Here is a 16,649-nt window from a genome sequence, read left to right as displayed (position 1 = left end):
ATTTAAAACCGCCATAAGAAAAAAAACTACCTTCTTTAAATAAATTACCAGAAAGTCCTTCACCCCAGTTAAAACTGAGTGAGCACATTAGAGTCCAGCTCTGGATCATTCCAGAATACATTATTACCCATTCTGGAGCAATGTGGTATAGAAGGGTAGAGAACTTTGATTAGCCACTGCAAGTGGAAGACTGCAACCTCTTACAGGGAAAGAGTGACTCATCCTTATATTTCCTACATCCAGAACATACTCTAGTTGGCATAATAAACAGGATTTACTATGTGACAATTATGTGGAAGTGACAATTAGCATTATGTGAGCAGGTTTAAGATATAGATATTATATAGTAGGCTCCATATAATTTAACATGCTTTCTGGTTTATCTGGTCTCTGAAAATAGATGAGAATAACAGACTCATAGATGTTAATAAATTACAAAATAATGCTGTTATTAGTGGGTCCAAACACAAAATGGGCAAGCTTGCTTTGCATAAGGCCAACCCTGAACCATTGCCTGCCTATATGGTAGCTGATTTCACTGATCACAGAGCTGAAGAAAATCTTTCCATTCTCATCTCCCAAAGGTACCAGGATCTATTGTGTTTTATACTTTTTATCCTTTCCTTACTAAATAAAATTGCAGTTCCAAACTTCCTTGAGGAACTGAAGTTGCTAAGGAAAGCCTGTGGGAGACTGTATGTTTCTGAAAGGAAACAAAACATTATCACGTTTTGTGCAAATTTACAGCTTTGAGATAGTTCACAGTAAAAAAATTGTATAAGTATATTTTCTTCCTAAAACATCATATATTTGTGAAACTGAAATGTGGGAGTTAGTGTGATAAAAATCAAATACCATAGCATTATACATAGGAAGATATATCAGGGTGGTGGTATCCAATCTGATTTCAAGGTTTGAAAAATTAGTTGGTGCATAATAATACCATACATTGTTAGAATATACTTTGATAAGAAAAATGAAATTTAGTAAACAGAGATGTTTGTTTTCTACTTTTGGCTGTGTGGCTGGAAAAAAAGATGCCAAGTACCCTATATTTTAAAACAACTGAGGCCTTGTGCTAAAATGTTATAAATTGTATTAAAATACACTTTAAATTCTAATTATACCATATGAGGTTTGTATATCAGCATTTTTTAAAGTGTGTTTGAGTTACGTGGAACCTTATCCTAATTGGAGATATCTTCTGGATAACTGGAGGTGAAATTTTAGCTAAAATATATACATGCATTTAAGAAAATATATGAAAACCCAGAACTGGAACCGGGAAGATGGTGCTAGAGGTAAGGTGTCTACCTTGCAAGTGCTAGTGTAGGACAGACCGTGGTTCAATCCCCCGAAGTCCCATATGGTCCCCTCAAGCCAGGGGCGATTTCTGAGGGCATAGCCAGGAGTAATCCCTGAGTGTCAAACGGGTGTGGCCCAAAAACCAAAAAAAAAAAAAAAAAAAAAAAAGAAAACCCAGAACTGAGAGCCATCAAAAGAAGCACAAAAAAAAAAAAAAAATCTAACCTTGCATAAATCCTGAGTAACTGATTTTCTTTTAATGCTAATATCTACTGTATAAAAGTCATTAAAAGGTCTAGGAAATTTGACAGCAGATCTGGAAAGTTATCAAAATAGCTCAAGATAATCAGGTCACCGATCAGCATAGAGTTAATAAACACATATAAACATATCTGATTACAAATAGTATTTAGAAGTTATATGAATGAGGACCTGAGTAAGATTTAACTCTCAGTGGGCAGAGAAGGGCTCTCTGGGAAAATGACACTCAAGGGATGCCTTCCTTTAATTACAGTGAGCCAGTTATGTTCACAGTCATTTAATTAAAGGCATAACAATCCCAGTCCTGTGCTAGAGACTTTTTTTTATAGGGATATATCATTAGAACCAAGCTAAATTAGTATTTCAAATAAAGACCAAAATATGTTTTAAATAAGGTTATTCCCTGCATATTTTATGCTCTAATCTGCCAGTTACAGCTTGCCGAAAGCAGAGATCACCTAGGACAAACTCCAATTTACTTTGAGGCCAACAGAGTGTCACCTGATGGGACTCTGCAAGAAGAGTGATCCAGATAAAAATCAGGGCCTTCCATATGCTAAGCACATGTACTATCATTTGATCTTTCATCAGTTCCAATAAAGACCCTTTAGATTTAAGCATAAACTTACAAATATGAGGTGATCTATTTTGGTCCTCAAGTTCAATTTTTCATTTTAATATATGGTAATTCAATTATTTATGTGCCTTGATTATCTCTACATATTTTTTGTGAAGCGTGCTAGGCCCTTTTGCTATGTTCTAATTGAGTTATTTCTTCTCTTGAGTTTCTTTGTGTATTTGAGATATTAACCTGTTGTCACTTAGTATGGTTGTTGAAAAAGTGGCAAATCCCTGAAAAATGAAACTAGATCATCTAACTGAGCAATTTCAAACCTAAGTATCTATATACTTATACACAGGAAAACACAACAAACACAAGCACACTAATTTTTTTTTGTTTTGTTTTGTTTTACGTTTGTTTTTTTTTTTGGGGGGTCACACCCTGTGACGCTCAGAGGTTACTTCTGGCTTAACACTCAGAAGTCGGTCCTGGCTTGGGGGATGATATGGGACGCCGGGGGATCGAACCATGATCCGCCCTAGGCTAGCACTGGCAAGGCAGACACCTTACCTCTAGTGCCACCACACCGCCCCCGCAAGCACACTAATTTAAGGAAAAACCTGTGTAACTATGCTCTTTGCATATTTGCTCACAATAGCCAAAACCTGGAAACAATGACAGGACTGTCATAGCAGATGACTAGATTAAGACATTTTATAATAAGTACATATTAGAAAGTATATTTAGATATAGATTAGTGATATGGGTCACTCTATGTAAAATAAAACATCCTTAGAAAGAAAAATAGCAAATAATTTCATTCATACGTGTCAAATAGTGAAATTGAGGAAAAAGATAATATCTACTCAAAACAGACTTTTTGAGTCTGATCACATAACTATTTGGGGATTCTGCAGGCCAGATTTCAGATTCTGTTGTCTTTGCCCTTTAATATTTCATTGCTAAGCTTCTACATTTCCATCCATGTGGTGGCGAGTTTCATGTTTCCAGCTTTTCTTATTTCTTAGTCATGTTCCACTGTCTGTATATATGCACATCATATACAAATACGTAGACTGTATATACAATAATGCCAATCTCTAGTTTTTTGTTATTGTACACTTGAGTTGTTTTTATATTCTGGCTTTTATGCATAGTGTTGCAATGAACACTGAAGCACTGATGTCTTTTGTAAAATAAAGTTTTGATTCCTTGGGAAATAAATAAAGAAGAAAAATATTGCTATTCTACATGTGACAAGTTTTAAGAGCTTAAAATAAGGTAATGAGAACAGAAAAGAATAAATGAAAAGGAAGATATAAAATGACTAAACTGAACGATATGGGGATAAAACACATTCATATGTTTCAAATATTTTAATAGTATAAACTGAAAGAAATATAATAAAATGAATTTTTTAATGAGTGAAGTAACTTTATATATTGAGTCTTTATTCTAGGTACTTTGTTAGGAAACATTATGGTAGTTGACTCCTTTATCATAATGCTTGGCACAATTTAAATTAGTCTTCAATTATATTGAAAGAGAAACAGAATTTTGGTAAGTTTAGATAGCTTATGTAAGTCAAAAAATAGTGACAGGATTTAAAATTGTGTTCATCTGACAACAAATCACTTGGAACAATTTATACCTTCATTGGGGAAAAGATTAAATTTTTAAGTCAAAAAATCCCAATTAGTCTCCAAGAATTAAAATTATAATGACATGAGATAAATATAGATTGTCATGATTACTGATTATGAGGATATCGTGTCCTTTAAACAGAATATATAGGAGGGAATTTTTAAAATAGAACTAAAAATGACTTAGTTTTAGAGAACTGTAGAAATAGTAGCTTCAAGAAAATAGCAAATACGGCTAGTTGGAGTTTAATTTAGAAGAATTATTTCATTTCTCAATCATTTATGTCACAACATAGTGACATAGGATTTATTAAGTAGAGACCAGGGCCAGAAAGTATTCAGCAAAGGCACTTATTTTGGTAAGACACAAGCTCAATCTCTAGCGTTACTCTAAAACCCACCAGGATTGATTCCAGTGCAAAATGTCAAGAATGAGCCCTAATTGTTCCTATGTATAGTTGCAAAAAAATATATATAAATCAAACAAAAAACTCAGATATGAAGACTGATTGTTTTGATAGTAAAAGAATAATTACGGGTCTGGAGAGATAACATGGAGGTAGGGTGTTTGCCTTGCATACTGAAGAATGGTGGTTCATATCCCGGCATACCATATGGCCTCCCAAGCACACCAAGAGTGATTTTTGAGCGTAGAGCTAGGAGTAACCCCTGAGCGTTGCCGGGTGTGACCCAAAAACCAAAAAAAAAAAAAAAAAGAATAATTATTTGGTAGCATGATAAATTATGCTAGAAATCAAATAAAAAATACTAGGAAAGAGGTGCATGCTATAAAAATAAACATCACATATATAAAGGCCATTCTTTAGAAATATATTGTGGAACCCAAATAAAATAATGGAAAATTCTTTCTTTTTTACCCTTACCAAAATAAGATGTATAATTGAATATACTAGCATATTAAAAAGTCATTTTAGGAAGGGGCCGGAGCTATGTTTCAGTGCATAAGTTTCCTGGTTTGCATGCAAACAGACTAGTTAGGTCTGTGACATTTTTTATGATTTATAGAGCCTTCCAGGAATGATCCCAGAACACAGACTCAGGAATTTTCCTATAGAACTACCAGATATGTTCCCTAAACAAAACAAAACACAAATAGAACATTTTTGTTAGAAAAATGGTGTTATCGCACTATTATGTGAGATATGCCAGTGTGTTAATCATAACATGAAAATCTAAATTTTGCAACTGGTATCATATTTTCTGTTCTGAAGGAGAGACAAGCCATGGCTGCTGACATCCTAAAGAAAAGTCATCTTATAAGTCTTTAATCGCTGAAGGAATTTCTATATAAGATCTACCGGTAGATCACAGAAGATGAGTTTTCACAGACGTTTGGCTTTAATTTTAAGACACATCTAAATGTTTAATTTATTTTTTTATTATAGAAGTTGCTGCCAGCGTCTATATCTTTTTGGCAGTATTTCTCCTCCAAAATCCTGTTATGCTCCAAAGGCATTTCAAATTAGAAACAAAGCTTTTAAGATTTCAAAACACAGCTGCTACGACTCTCACCTTGCAGATTAAATGGAGACAAAATGACAAAACAGAGCAAGTTCCAGGGAGACCTTATTTTTCTAATGGTTGTTTTATATGTTTCCCTGGGGATCATAAGGATATATTGATTCCACCCACCAAAAATGTGTCTGTTTTAGCTACAGCTATTTAGAAGTCATTTAGCTTTATGATGAGTTTCTAGTTCTGTCATGAGTTTAGGGAAATTAATGAGGAAATGGTGAGCCTGCAATTTTACTCTTTTAATCAAGTTAATTTTTAATTAACATTTCAGGCATAGAGAAACAAGGAGGATGCCATGTAAAATGATTTATAAAAAAAATTATTCTAGGCAAAATAATAATGTATAGAAATATTAGGTGGGTCAAGGATCAAATTTTAGCAGGTTAGGGAATCATTGAAATGTTAGGCAAGATTTTTGAATATTAAAAAGATACATGGGAAGTCACAGGCAAAATATTGAGTAAATTGCCCAGAAAAATGAGACACCATTAACAAGTGAAGAACTAAAGGAAGCTCATATATATCTATGGCAACAGGTGAGCAATAAATCATTATATAACTATCACTAAAGATTAAATCTGGCAAGAATAGCTCCGTATTAATGTATCTGAATGTCCAAATTGAGTGGTTTATATAAAATCATTTTTTATGGAACTTCTGATGATGTTTGAATTGGAGAGTTTCTATGGGAAAGGATACGATTTGAAAGAATAATGTGAAGACAGCACAGTTATGAATAAACAGTAAAATATCTTCAGCTAATTAAGCTGACATTATCATTCTCTTAACTTGGGAAGTCTTATTTTTTCCCGAGTTATTTATGCATATATTACATAACATTATTTACAGGTCAGATAATACATGCAGAAAAGCTTAGGCATATATATATATATATATATATATATATACACACAAATATGTATACTAAAATAGAGTTTCTTCTTACAATCTGACATTAGAGTACATCTTACAGTTGAGGAACCGGATAACTATTGATAGATTTCATTAACTTTCAAGTGTTACACTATTATATAATCTGAATAATGCGTGTAGTAAATCTTAGGAATTAATAATGAGTAGTTTTATCTCCTGAATGTAACCCATGTATTAAATACACATACATTTGCACCTCAGTGATCACTTCTAGACATGGATACTTTTACTAGATATATAGTTTTGTCTTTTATAGAATCTCATGTATTTATATTCATGCATTTTTAAAGGCATATAATAGTCTGCATGAGTTCTGAGCTTATTTAGATATAATATAAAGAAAAAGGATTTCTGAATCATACTGGTCAGTAGTTTACTCAGTCTTTAGCCTTCCCATATTATCTGTCAATTTATTTTGTGATGTACAAAATATAACTTTACAGTATATTGTTTTGATAATATTGCTCACAAAGCTCAAATTTTGAATATCAAATAAATATGTTTTAATGAAGAATATGCATTATTTCTTTTTTTTTTTTTTTTTTTGGTTTTTGGGCCACACCCGTTTGACGCTCAGGGGTTACTCCTGGCTATGTGCTCAGAAATCGCCCCTGGCTTGGGGGGACCATATGGGATGCCGGGGGATCGAACCGCAGTCCGTTCCTTGGCTAGCGCTTGTAAGGCAGACACCTTACCTCTAGCGCCACCTTCCCGGCCCCAGAATATGCATTATTTCTAACATAAATAACAGATTGTTGATTTCTATAAATAAAAATTTAAAGTTTAATATTTATAAAACTTAATATACATTTAGTTATATTTATACCTACTATTTTTTCTCTTATTTTATACAAAACTTCCTTCCTTCCTTCTCTAGTATTAATAAAAATCTTACATTTAATTCAAAGTTTACATTTTATTCTTTTGTAATCTATAAAAAAGTGACTTATTTTTATACTAAACTTATATAACTTACAACTTGGAACATTTAGATAGATATTTATTTAATCTCTTAAAAAGAGAGATATAACTTTGGTCCTAATTTATATAGTTTTTTATTTTTCATGTAATTTTGATATTTATCATGACTTTATTGAGATAATGACTAAGAAAAGTGTAAAATATATTTTTATTAGTGGATGTTTAAATATACCAAATGTCTTCGAAATTGGAGTCTTATTTTAGATTCCCTTAAACATCTTCATGGAATTGTGTTTTCTTCATATTTTTCTAAACTGTATAACAAAGTTGGCATTAGATTTTGTCAATTTTTTTTTTCTTCAGAAAGGTCATCGTGACATGCTATCCTCTGTTGTCCAATTATGACTAGCTGTGTGAATTGTTTTAACACTAAGCCAACGCTGCATTCCAGAAACAAATATCACATAGTTGTGGTGAGAATTTTTTTTTGCATGTTGTTCTTTACAGTTTCTAAAAGGTGCTGAAAGGTGGCCATCATGTTCATTATACGTACTGTAGTAGGATTCCCCTTTCTACTAATGTCTTTATTTATTATTTTACTGTAACGTTTTCAACATAGAACGATTAAGGAAGAGTTCAACTATATTTTTAGAAGGAAATGTAACACATTTCATCCCTTGTGTATTCATTTATCTTTCTATATCCTGATATCCTCTCCACTACTACAACTTGCTGTCTCTTAGTCTATATCATGTTTGTTGTTGTTGTTGTTGTTTTTAGTTTTGGGGGGGTTTGGGGGGTGGGCCCCGTGGGCCCCACTCAGTGACGTCCAGGGGTTACTCCTGGCTGTGCTCAGAAATTGCTCCTGGCTTGGGGGACTGTGTGGGACACTGGAGATCAAACCAAAGTCAATTCTGGATTGGCTGCATGCAAGGCAAACGCCCTACCACTGCACTATTGCTCTGGCATTACCTGTATTACATTTTAATTGAAATTTTTGCTCTGTTATTTCTTCAAATGATCTGAAAAAACTTTTATAGACATTGGGTAACAAAACCTAAGGAAAAGAAACAAATGTTATATTTTCTCTCTTAAGATCTTTATATATTTTAATTCTTGAATGATTAATACTATCACATTTAAACTTCCCATTTACAACAGAAAACATTAATTAACAGTTTCTTCATTTTCCATGTGGTATATGCTATGGAGAGCATGACCTACTTGTTGCTACAACTGATACCCAGGGTTGCTTGAAATAAATATGAAAAGAAGCAAATATATCCAATGTATCAATTATTATACATTTTATAAAATAATGAAAGTAAATGGAATAGAGATTATACAATGTTATTTTATATATGGTAGACAATGAAAAATGTCATGTTTTAATTGTTTTCATGAAGACAGAGAATAAAGTCACACCTAGAAGTACTTAGAGCCTGCTGTTGTCTTTAAGATTCAGCCCTGGCAATGCATATGGGACTAAACGTGGTGCTGAGTATCAATCCAGATTCAGCCTGCTGCAAAACAAGTGCCTAAAATCCTTCGACTCATTTTACAGTCTATATTACATTTCAAGAAAGTGTTATCTAGTTCCAGTTTTATTATTAGATAAAACACTTTGCATGAATTTAAATTATATTTCTATCCTCATTCCAATTTACTAGGGTAAATTACACCCAAAAGTTTATTCTACTCATGAATGTATAGATATGGACATTTATAGATATTTTACTGATAATTTTATTGGTTATATGACAATATCAAGGCATATTGAAGCCTTGAAGTCAAGGGAACTCTAGAGTTAATTGAAGTTTATTGAAGTAGTCTAAGTCTGACTTGAGGTAAAAGATTGGACATTGGGACAAAGTAAATGTGTATGTATTTTGTTTTATTTTTCTTAATGTTTTTTAGCTGAAAATTCAAAATTAAGGTGTCAGCAAGAGGATTTCTTTGAGAATTTGGTTTATGGGTAATTGCCTTCCCACTGTAACTTCACCTTGTCCTTTTTTGCATCTTTGTCTTCAATAAAATTAAAAAAAAAAAAAACGCTCAGGAATTACTTCTGGGTACGTGCTCAGAAATCGCTCCTGGCTTATGGGACCATACGGGACACCAGGAATCAAACTGAGGTTCATTCTGGATCAGCCTCATTCAAGGCAAACATCCTACCACTGCACTATTGCTCCAGCCCCTATATTACGTTTTAAAATGGTTTATTGTTAAATGATTTGTTGCAATTAAAAAATTCAAAATCACTATACTAGGAACATAATTTGGAGGTATTATATAGAAGGTAATATTGAGCTAGAAAACAAAGCCTTAGTTCTAGCTCAGTTTGTAGTAATGACTATTATAAGATATCATTCCCATATTGTCAGGGCTACCTTTAGATGAACAATGGTTATTTGGAGGAACTTGATATATTGCCTTAGTAGATTTTTTCTTTTTTTCTTTTTGGGAGGTGAGGTGTGTCAAACTTGGCAGTGCTCAGGGGTTAGCCCTGGCTCCATGCTCAGAATAGTCTCAAGGAACCATATGGGATGCTGAAGAATGAACCCAGGTTGGCTGCATCCTAGCAAACATCCTACCCTCTGTGGTATCCTTCAGCCTTGGTAGATCTTCTTAAACATTTTAATAACAAAAAAAAAGCATAATGTGAAGTGTGACCCAACAACTATAGTTACTTTATGCATATGATTAATTACATATACATAAATGTCAATTTGAAAGTATATCATTTCATGTAAACAGTTAATTTAATATGATTAAATATATTTTAAATATTGTGGAACATATATAAGAGCATAATTGGCATGAGTAAGTCTTTGATTCAATCCATGGCACCACGTGGTCCCTTGAATATGGCTGGCATTGCCTTAATAGAGTAGAGCACCAAAAGGCACCAAAGGACCTGCCTCTATGGTTTACCTCAAAAGATTTGAGGATAATTGCCCCCCCCAATATGATGTATCGAATTGCATTTTTATTATCACAGTGTCTATGTTATTTTACTGTATTTTATCCAAGATGTTTTTTCATTTTAACATTTATAAAAATGTATTTACTGTTCTTGTGCAAGCAATAATTTATGAAAAAAAATCAGTAAATAAAAATGGTTCTTCTGGTTTATTTTTGATAAGACCTTAAGCTTAGAAGAAAGAAGGTTCTGTGGTAATTAATGCATATTAAAATGAAATTTTTAAGGAACATATCCCAAATTTGTTATAAGAGGCCATAGTTGCATATGAATAGGACCACTATATTATGCATGTTATGTTGTGTTATAAACATGGCATAGAGGAAACTACAGAAAAATTGTTTCAGTTGCAGGAATACAACTAATAAAAAATCCACAGAAGCTTTTGTAAGAGAACTAAGATATTTCATTTATGTGACACACTAATTCAATCATATAAGGAAGAGGGCCATGTAGGCAATGCAGTGATTACAAACAAAAATATTAAGAAAGACTGTTCTCTTAATCTTTCCTAGATTACTCTCATATTGCAGAACTGTGTACTTAGTATGTCACAGAACTGGTCTTAGATACCCATAAAATACACCAGATAAAGGTGTCATAAACACCTTCATATTTGAGAAAAGGCAGATAAAACCAAACTTAAGGCATTACTGTTTATTATTTAGTGGCACTAAAGAAGCAAATTTTCCTTTGAGATAATAAAGGCCCATGCCAAGGCTGTTGATTTAAGTCCTAACTTCAAGTATATCACTTCATAATTGAGTTGTTAATTTTGATTTCTTTATTCTTCCTTTATTCTTTATGGTATCCTAATGGGTTTCTTATAAGAATGAGTAAATGATTCATAGTTTTAAAAGAAAACAAGTTATTTTTCATCCTTTGAAGGATGAAAAGTAGATAAACTACTGAGTCAGAAGTAGAAATATATTTATAACTAAGGTCAAATGTGGAAAACAACCTAATACATTCCTATTGCAGAGTCCTCCAACCTATTTATTTGACTTTGTGAAGATGTTTTGTTGTAGATTCATGTTTATAATGGCTATGTTTGAAAGAAATATAGCAAAATTCGAACTGTATTGATATTTTCCATAGCTTTACACAGTTCTATGAACCTGTATTGAGGAAGTGCAAATGAGAAGAACTTCTAGAAACATAATGAAAGACTCTTTCCTAGGCTTCTTCCTAGAATTGGTGCAAAAACCAAGACCACCAATTACAGAAGATTGATTAAAACAACAGTGATGGAGCAGAACTTCTTGAACTGTAAAGCAAGACTTGATTCTAGGCTTCATCCTATGACTTGTGCAAATACCAACATCTCTAGTTACAGAGGCCTGATTTTAATCATCTATGACTGAGAGGAAAGTTTCCTGGCACAATATAAAGAGCTAGGGGAGTGAAAAAGAGCATGTACGGAGCCTGTAGTTATTCCCATGAGAGTATTCTTCAAGGTTAGAGAAACCCTGTACCTGTATCTCTTAGGTCAAGGAAATTCCCTTTCTAATCTCCCCAATATTTACTGTGCCTATGCAGAAGAAGAAGAAGAAGAAGAAGAAGAAGAAGAAGAAGAAGAAGAAGAAGAAGAAGAAGAAGAAGAAGAAGAAGAAGAAGAAGAAGAAGAAGAAGAAGAAGAAGAAGAAGAAGAAGAAGAAGAAGAAGAAGAAAGAAGAAGAAGAAGAAGAAGAAGAAGAAGAAGAAGAAGAAGAAGAAGAAGAAAGAAGAAGGAAGAAGAAGAAGAAAGAAGAAAGAAGAAGAAAGAAGAAGAAGAAGAAGGAAGAAGAAGAAGAAAGAAGAAGAAGAAGAAGAAGAAGAAAAAGAAGAAGAAGAAGAAGAAGAAGAAGAAGAAGAAGAAGAAGAAGAAGAAGAAGAAGAAGAAGAAGAAGAAGAAGAAGAAGAAGAAGAAGAAGAAAGATTCTTTTTTCTTTTGCTTTTTATTTCGGGATCTTGGTGGTTATGGTTTGGTTGTTATCTTTTTTGCTGTGTTGCTTTTTGGGTTTTTTTGTTTTTTCTTTTGTCTTGTAGTTTGTTTTTGTTTGTTTGTTTTCTTGGTGTTTTTTTATATTTTTCTTATGTTTTTCTCCCTTTTCCCCTTTCTTCTCTTAATTTGATATTTATAAACTCTATATGGACTCCTCCTGGTTTTTTGTTTGTTTGTTTGCTTTTTTTTTTTTTTTTACCTTCAAACGGAACCACATAACTTGAATTATCTTGTTCAGCCTCATAAGTTGAGGGGAAAAATGGATGGTACCAAGACCAAACAGTCGTATGAACATTGAGTTGAAACAAAAAAAAATTTGATCAGACTTAAACACCAAATCCAAAGCCAACGACAACAGAAACAATACCAATCTACAGCAAGTTAGAAACAGTGAAAACCACTTATACTAGCAGCCTGGGAGGGGAAATAGAGGGGATATGGAATGCATGCTGGGAACAGGGGTGGAGGGAGGACAACACTGGTGGTGGGAATGCCCCTCAATAGGTCATTATGTACCTAAAATATTACTGTGAAAGATTTGTAATTCACATTGATCAAAGTAAGTTTTTTTAAAAGAAAATGTCTAGGTCCTCTAAGAATTATAAATCAAAATATTAATATTTTATATTTCCTAAAACTTTTATATTTTATACTAAACTTAATTCTCTCAGTTACCCCAATTATCATGATATTCTAGCCCAGATAAATATGGTTATTCTTATACAGTTTGCATTTTATTGATTTTCATAAACATATATATATATATATATATATACATATTATGTATATTTGGTTTTGGGGTCACACCCATCAGTGCTCAGGGGCCACTCCTGGCTTTCCGCTCAGAAATCGCCCCAGCAGGCTCGGGGAACCATATGGGATGCCGGCATTCGAACCACTGACCTTCTGCATGTAAAGCAAACACCTTATCTCCATGCTATCTCTCTGGCCCCTAGCTTATCAGTATTATCATAACACAATGCCTTCATCTTTTTAGAGCACCACAATAGTCTTCCAAGTAAAACATTTTTTCCAGACCATATGATGCATACAGCATGCTTTTAAAAAATATATATAATTTAGATTAGCTCAATTTTTAATCACTTTTGAATCTTACAATCAGAGCTTGTGATCATAATGCGTCAAGTAGCCCCTACTATGACTCTGGTAAATCAAAGAGCTTATTCAGCCTAAAGGGTAGAGCTAAAGACTGGTTCCAGCAATGTTGCCTTGAAGTTATCCAAGCTTTAATTACTGAATTCAACAAGGGAATGTAAGGATTTTTTATGCTTTTGTACATAAAATCTGATTGTTTTAATGTTAACTCACATTAAAGTAAAACAATACTATTATTTAAAGTAAAACTTATCTTCATTGAAGATTGAGCTGAATGACTGCCTGTTTGCTTCTTCTACAGAAGCAATTTTTTTCTCATTTCTCCAAATTCACTCTGTTTTCTCCTATTTGCATTAATTTAGACAAACTGATATTTATTTGCCTAGGATAATTCAACCGGTTATTTCTCAACGTAATGTTCTTCCTTTCATATAACTTTGATGCATAAATTTCTACCAATTTCAATAAGAGTAGGAACTTTTGAAATTGGGTGCACTCCCATCTTGAATATTTTATTTCCTCTGATTATACACTAAATTATTGGAATTCTAGCACTTCGTAAAATGATTACATTAAATTTAGAAATGCACTTAATTTTTATGGTGCGTTATTAAAAATTAAGCAATGGTATATCTGGTTTTATTAATTCCTATAAAAAGTCAATGTATCTAATCATAATTCATAAATGTATAAAAGTTATTAACTGGAATTTTCCTGTTTATATCGTTTTATACTACGCATTCTTCAAGATTTGAGGCAATATAAACCTTATATATTCTTCATCAACCAGCTTTTAAGAATAGCGAGTTTTTTCTCTGTGTTTCATAATACTTCAAATATCCTAACAAGTGATGACTATCTGATGCTGTCATTTTGCTAGAAATCAGATAGCAAAAAGGTTTTATGAACTGAAATTTAAAATACATAAAGCTAATTTAACTGACAAATTATTATTGAATTGAATTTAAGACATATACTTTTACACATGATAGAAAACAATACTTATTAATGAACTAATGTAATCATATGCTATAATGCTATTATTAAATTAATACATTTGACCTTGAGAACTACTGTTACATATACTTGCAATATTCATTTTAGCTTTTTAAATTATTACCCTCATTTTTAAATCCTAGGAAATATAAAATACAAGTTAAACAAAGAAAAGAATAAAAACTTTATAATTTTTTTGTTTTGTTTTTGTTTTTTGGGCCACACCCGTTTGATGCTCAGGGGTTACTCCTGGCTAAGCGCTCAGAAATTGCCCCTGGCTTGGGGGAACCATATGGGACGCTGGGGGATCGAAATGCGGTCCTTCCTTGGCTAGCTCTTGCAAGGCAGACACCTTAACTCTAGCGCCACCTCGCCGGCCCCAAGAATAAAAACTTTAAAGAAGCAGTTTAATTTTAAATCACACGATTAAAAAGTAAGTAAAAAAATATAGTAAAATAATATCTTATGAGAACTGATAATCACTGGAAAAGAAAATAGAAAACTGAGCGAGTAGAGGGATATTTTTCACGATGCTATTATATTACAACTTTTATTTCTGCAAGTAAATCCTGTAAATGTCATTGTGAAGCTAACTCACTAAAATTCCAAAATATAAACTCATAATAAATCAATAGAAAGCATAATTCTGTATATTTTAAAATAGATACCATTTATCTATATTATTTTAAGAGTGTAATTGTATATAACGGCATGACTATTTATAAACTCAAAAAAACTTTTTATATAGGTACTTTTTATAAATAGAAGTATAAATATATATAATTGTAAATATATATATATATATATATATATATATATATATATAGGATGGAGAGTATAAAAGCTATTTGCTTTTAAAAATATAATAAAGAGAGGAGTATGGTTCTTGCATTGCATGCTGTTCATGGAGGTTCAATTCCTGGTACCATATATGGTCCCTTAAGCTCACCACAATAAGTCCTAAAGCAGAGAACAGGAAGCCCTACACACCATTCAGCCTGCATCCCACAAAAACGCTATTGGGTTGTATAAGTACACAAAAATATATTAAATATAATGGATCATGACTCAGTAAATAAAATTCTTAAACATAGAAGTAACTTTTTAGAGTAGTAGGTAATAAATTCAAATTCTAGTTCTATAATAAGATTAATTGGACCAATAGAATTTGAGTTTGATCGTTTGCTTTAGTGATCATAAAATAGAATATAACTTTGATTTTATTAATTTAATAAGGTCATAGTTTTACTAGATCAAGTCTTCTGCATTTTTCTAGTATATATATATATATTATATTAATATCTGTACTAATTATGAGACTGGCTACATACAAGTCAGAAAATTTTCATAGTATTCAGCATCAGATATCAGACAACTAATAAAAAGTAGTGATTGAGTTGAAGTTCATATATTTAAAATACAAGTTCCAATGTATTTTATTTGTTATATTACAATAAAAATTAAACTAAAAAACTTTGTAATAATAATATGGATGCTATCAATTAGCCACTTTAAAGAAGTAAAATATTTTTAGCAACGAAGCACATCAATTAAATTGAGCCGCCACACATTTAGGTATTCAAGCCATATTTTCAATTATTTTAAAATTTTACATGAACCAAATTTCCACACTAAATCTTAAAATGAATAATTCAAAGTATTACCTAAAATCTGATCCAACTCTCTTTCCATTTTCTGGTTCTCCTGGGTCTGGGCATAAATTGGAAGCTGTTTTTATACCTCCCTCATTTACTGTATCAACAGAAAAATGAAAGAAACAAAACATGTATAATTAGAATATCAAATATATTCATTAAAACTTTGATATAAAATATATTAACATAACTATTAAATACAAAAAATTAAAACAACAGTGAAGAGAGAAAGATGATCACTAATAAACCTCTAAGAAAATAAATATAATGTTCATATCACATACTTTCTTAATTTAGAGTATCAATCACTGACAATTGCTTTTTAATTATTATCTAGTTGTGAAGCACTTGGTAATTCATTCCCAGGGCAGCAATGAAGAGTATTAACTGATATTTTTTGGTAAATAATTCACCACCAGTTATGTAAATATCATTTTTCTCTGTTATTTCTAAAGTTGCAATAGAAAAATGTTGACATTATTATATATGTTTGGTCATTGGCACTATTTGATAAGTCAAAGTTCTTTAAAATATAGACTGCAGCTAAATCCTGATGTAATAAATAAAAATAAAATGATTTATTTTACTTTATCAGTTTCTATGATTGTTTTAATATATTCACAGTCCACACTTTCAGCCGTTTCCTCAGGAACTACGTTCAATAAAATATTTATTTAATATCATTAATATATGTGATCACAAATATTTCTATTTCTCAAGATGGATTTTAATGTTTTATAAAAGCATTCAGTTG

General features: G+C 32.0%; 1 protein-coding gene across 1 annotated transcript in view; it reads right to left on the bottom strand.

The window, feature by feature from the left end:
* The window catches only part of CSMD3 (CUB and Sushi multiple domains 3), a 1,236,222-nt gene that overhangs the window by 742,103 nt on the left and 477,470 nt on the right, over nucleotides 1-16,649 (bottom strand). Inside the window, exon 9 of the mRNA XM_049773958.1 lies at nucleotides 15,905-15,992. Coding sequence (XP_049629915.1) covers nucleotides 15,905-15,992 — 88 coding nt within the window. The remainder of the gene's footprint in view (nucleotides 1-15,904; nucleotides 15,993-16,649) is intronic.

Source organism: Suncus etruscus, chromosome 5, assembly GCF_024139225.1.
Source record: "Suncus etruscus isolate mSunEtr1 chromosome 5, mSunEtr1.pri.cur, whole genome shotgun sequence".
Classification (NCBI taxonomy): Eukaryota; Metazoa; Chordata; class Mammalia; order Eulipotyphla; family Soricidae; genus Suncus; species Suncus etruscus.
The sequence above is the reverse complement of the archived record's forward strand: the minus strand, read 5'-3'. Positions and strand labels throughout refer to the sequence as shown.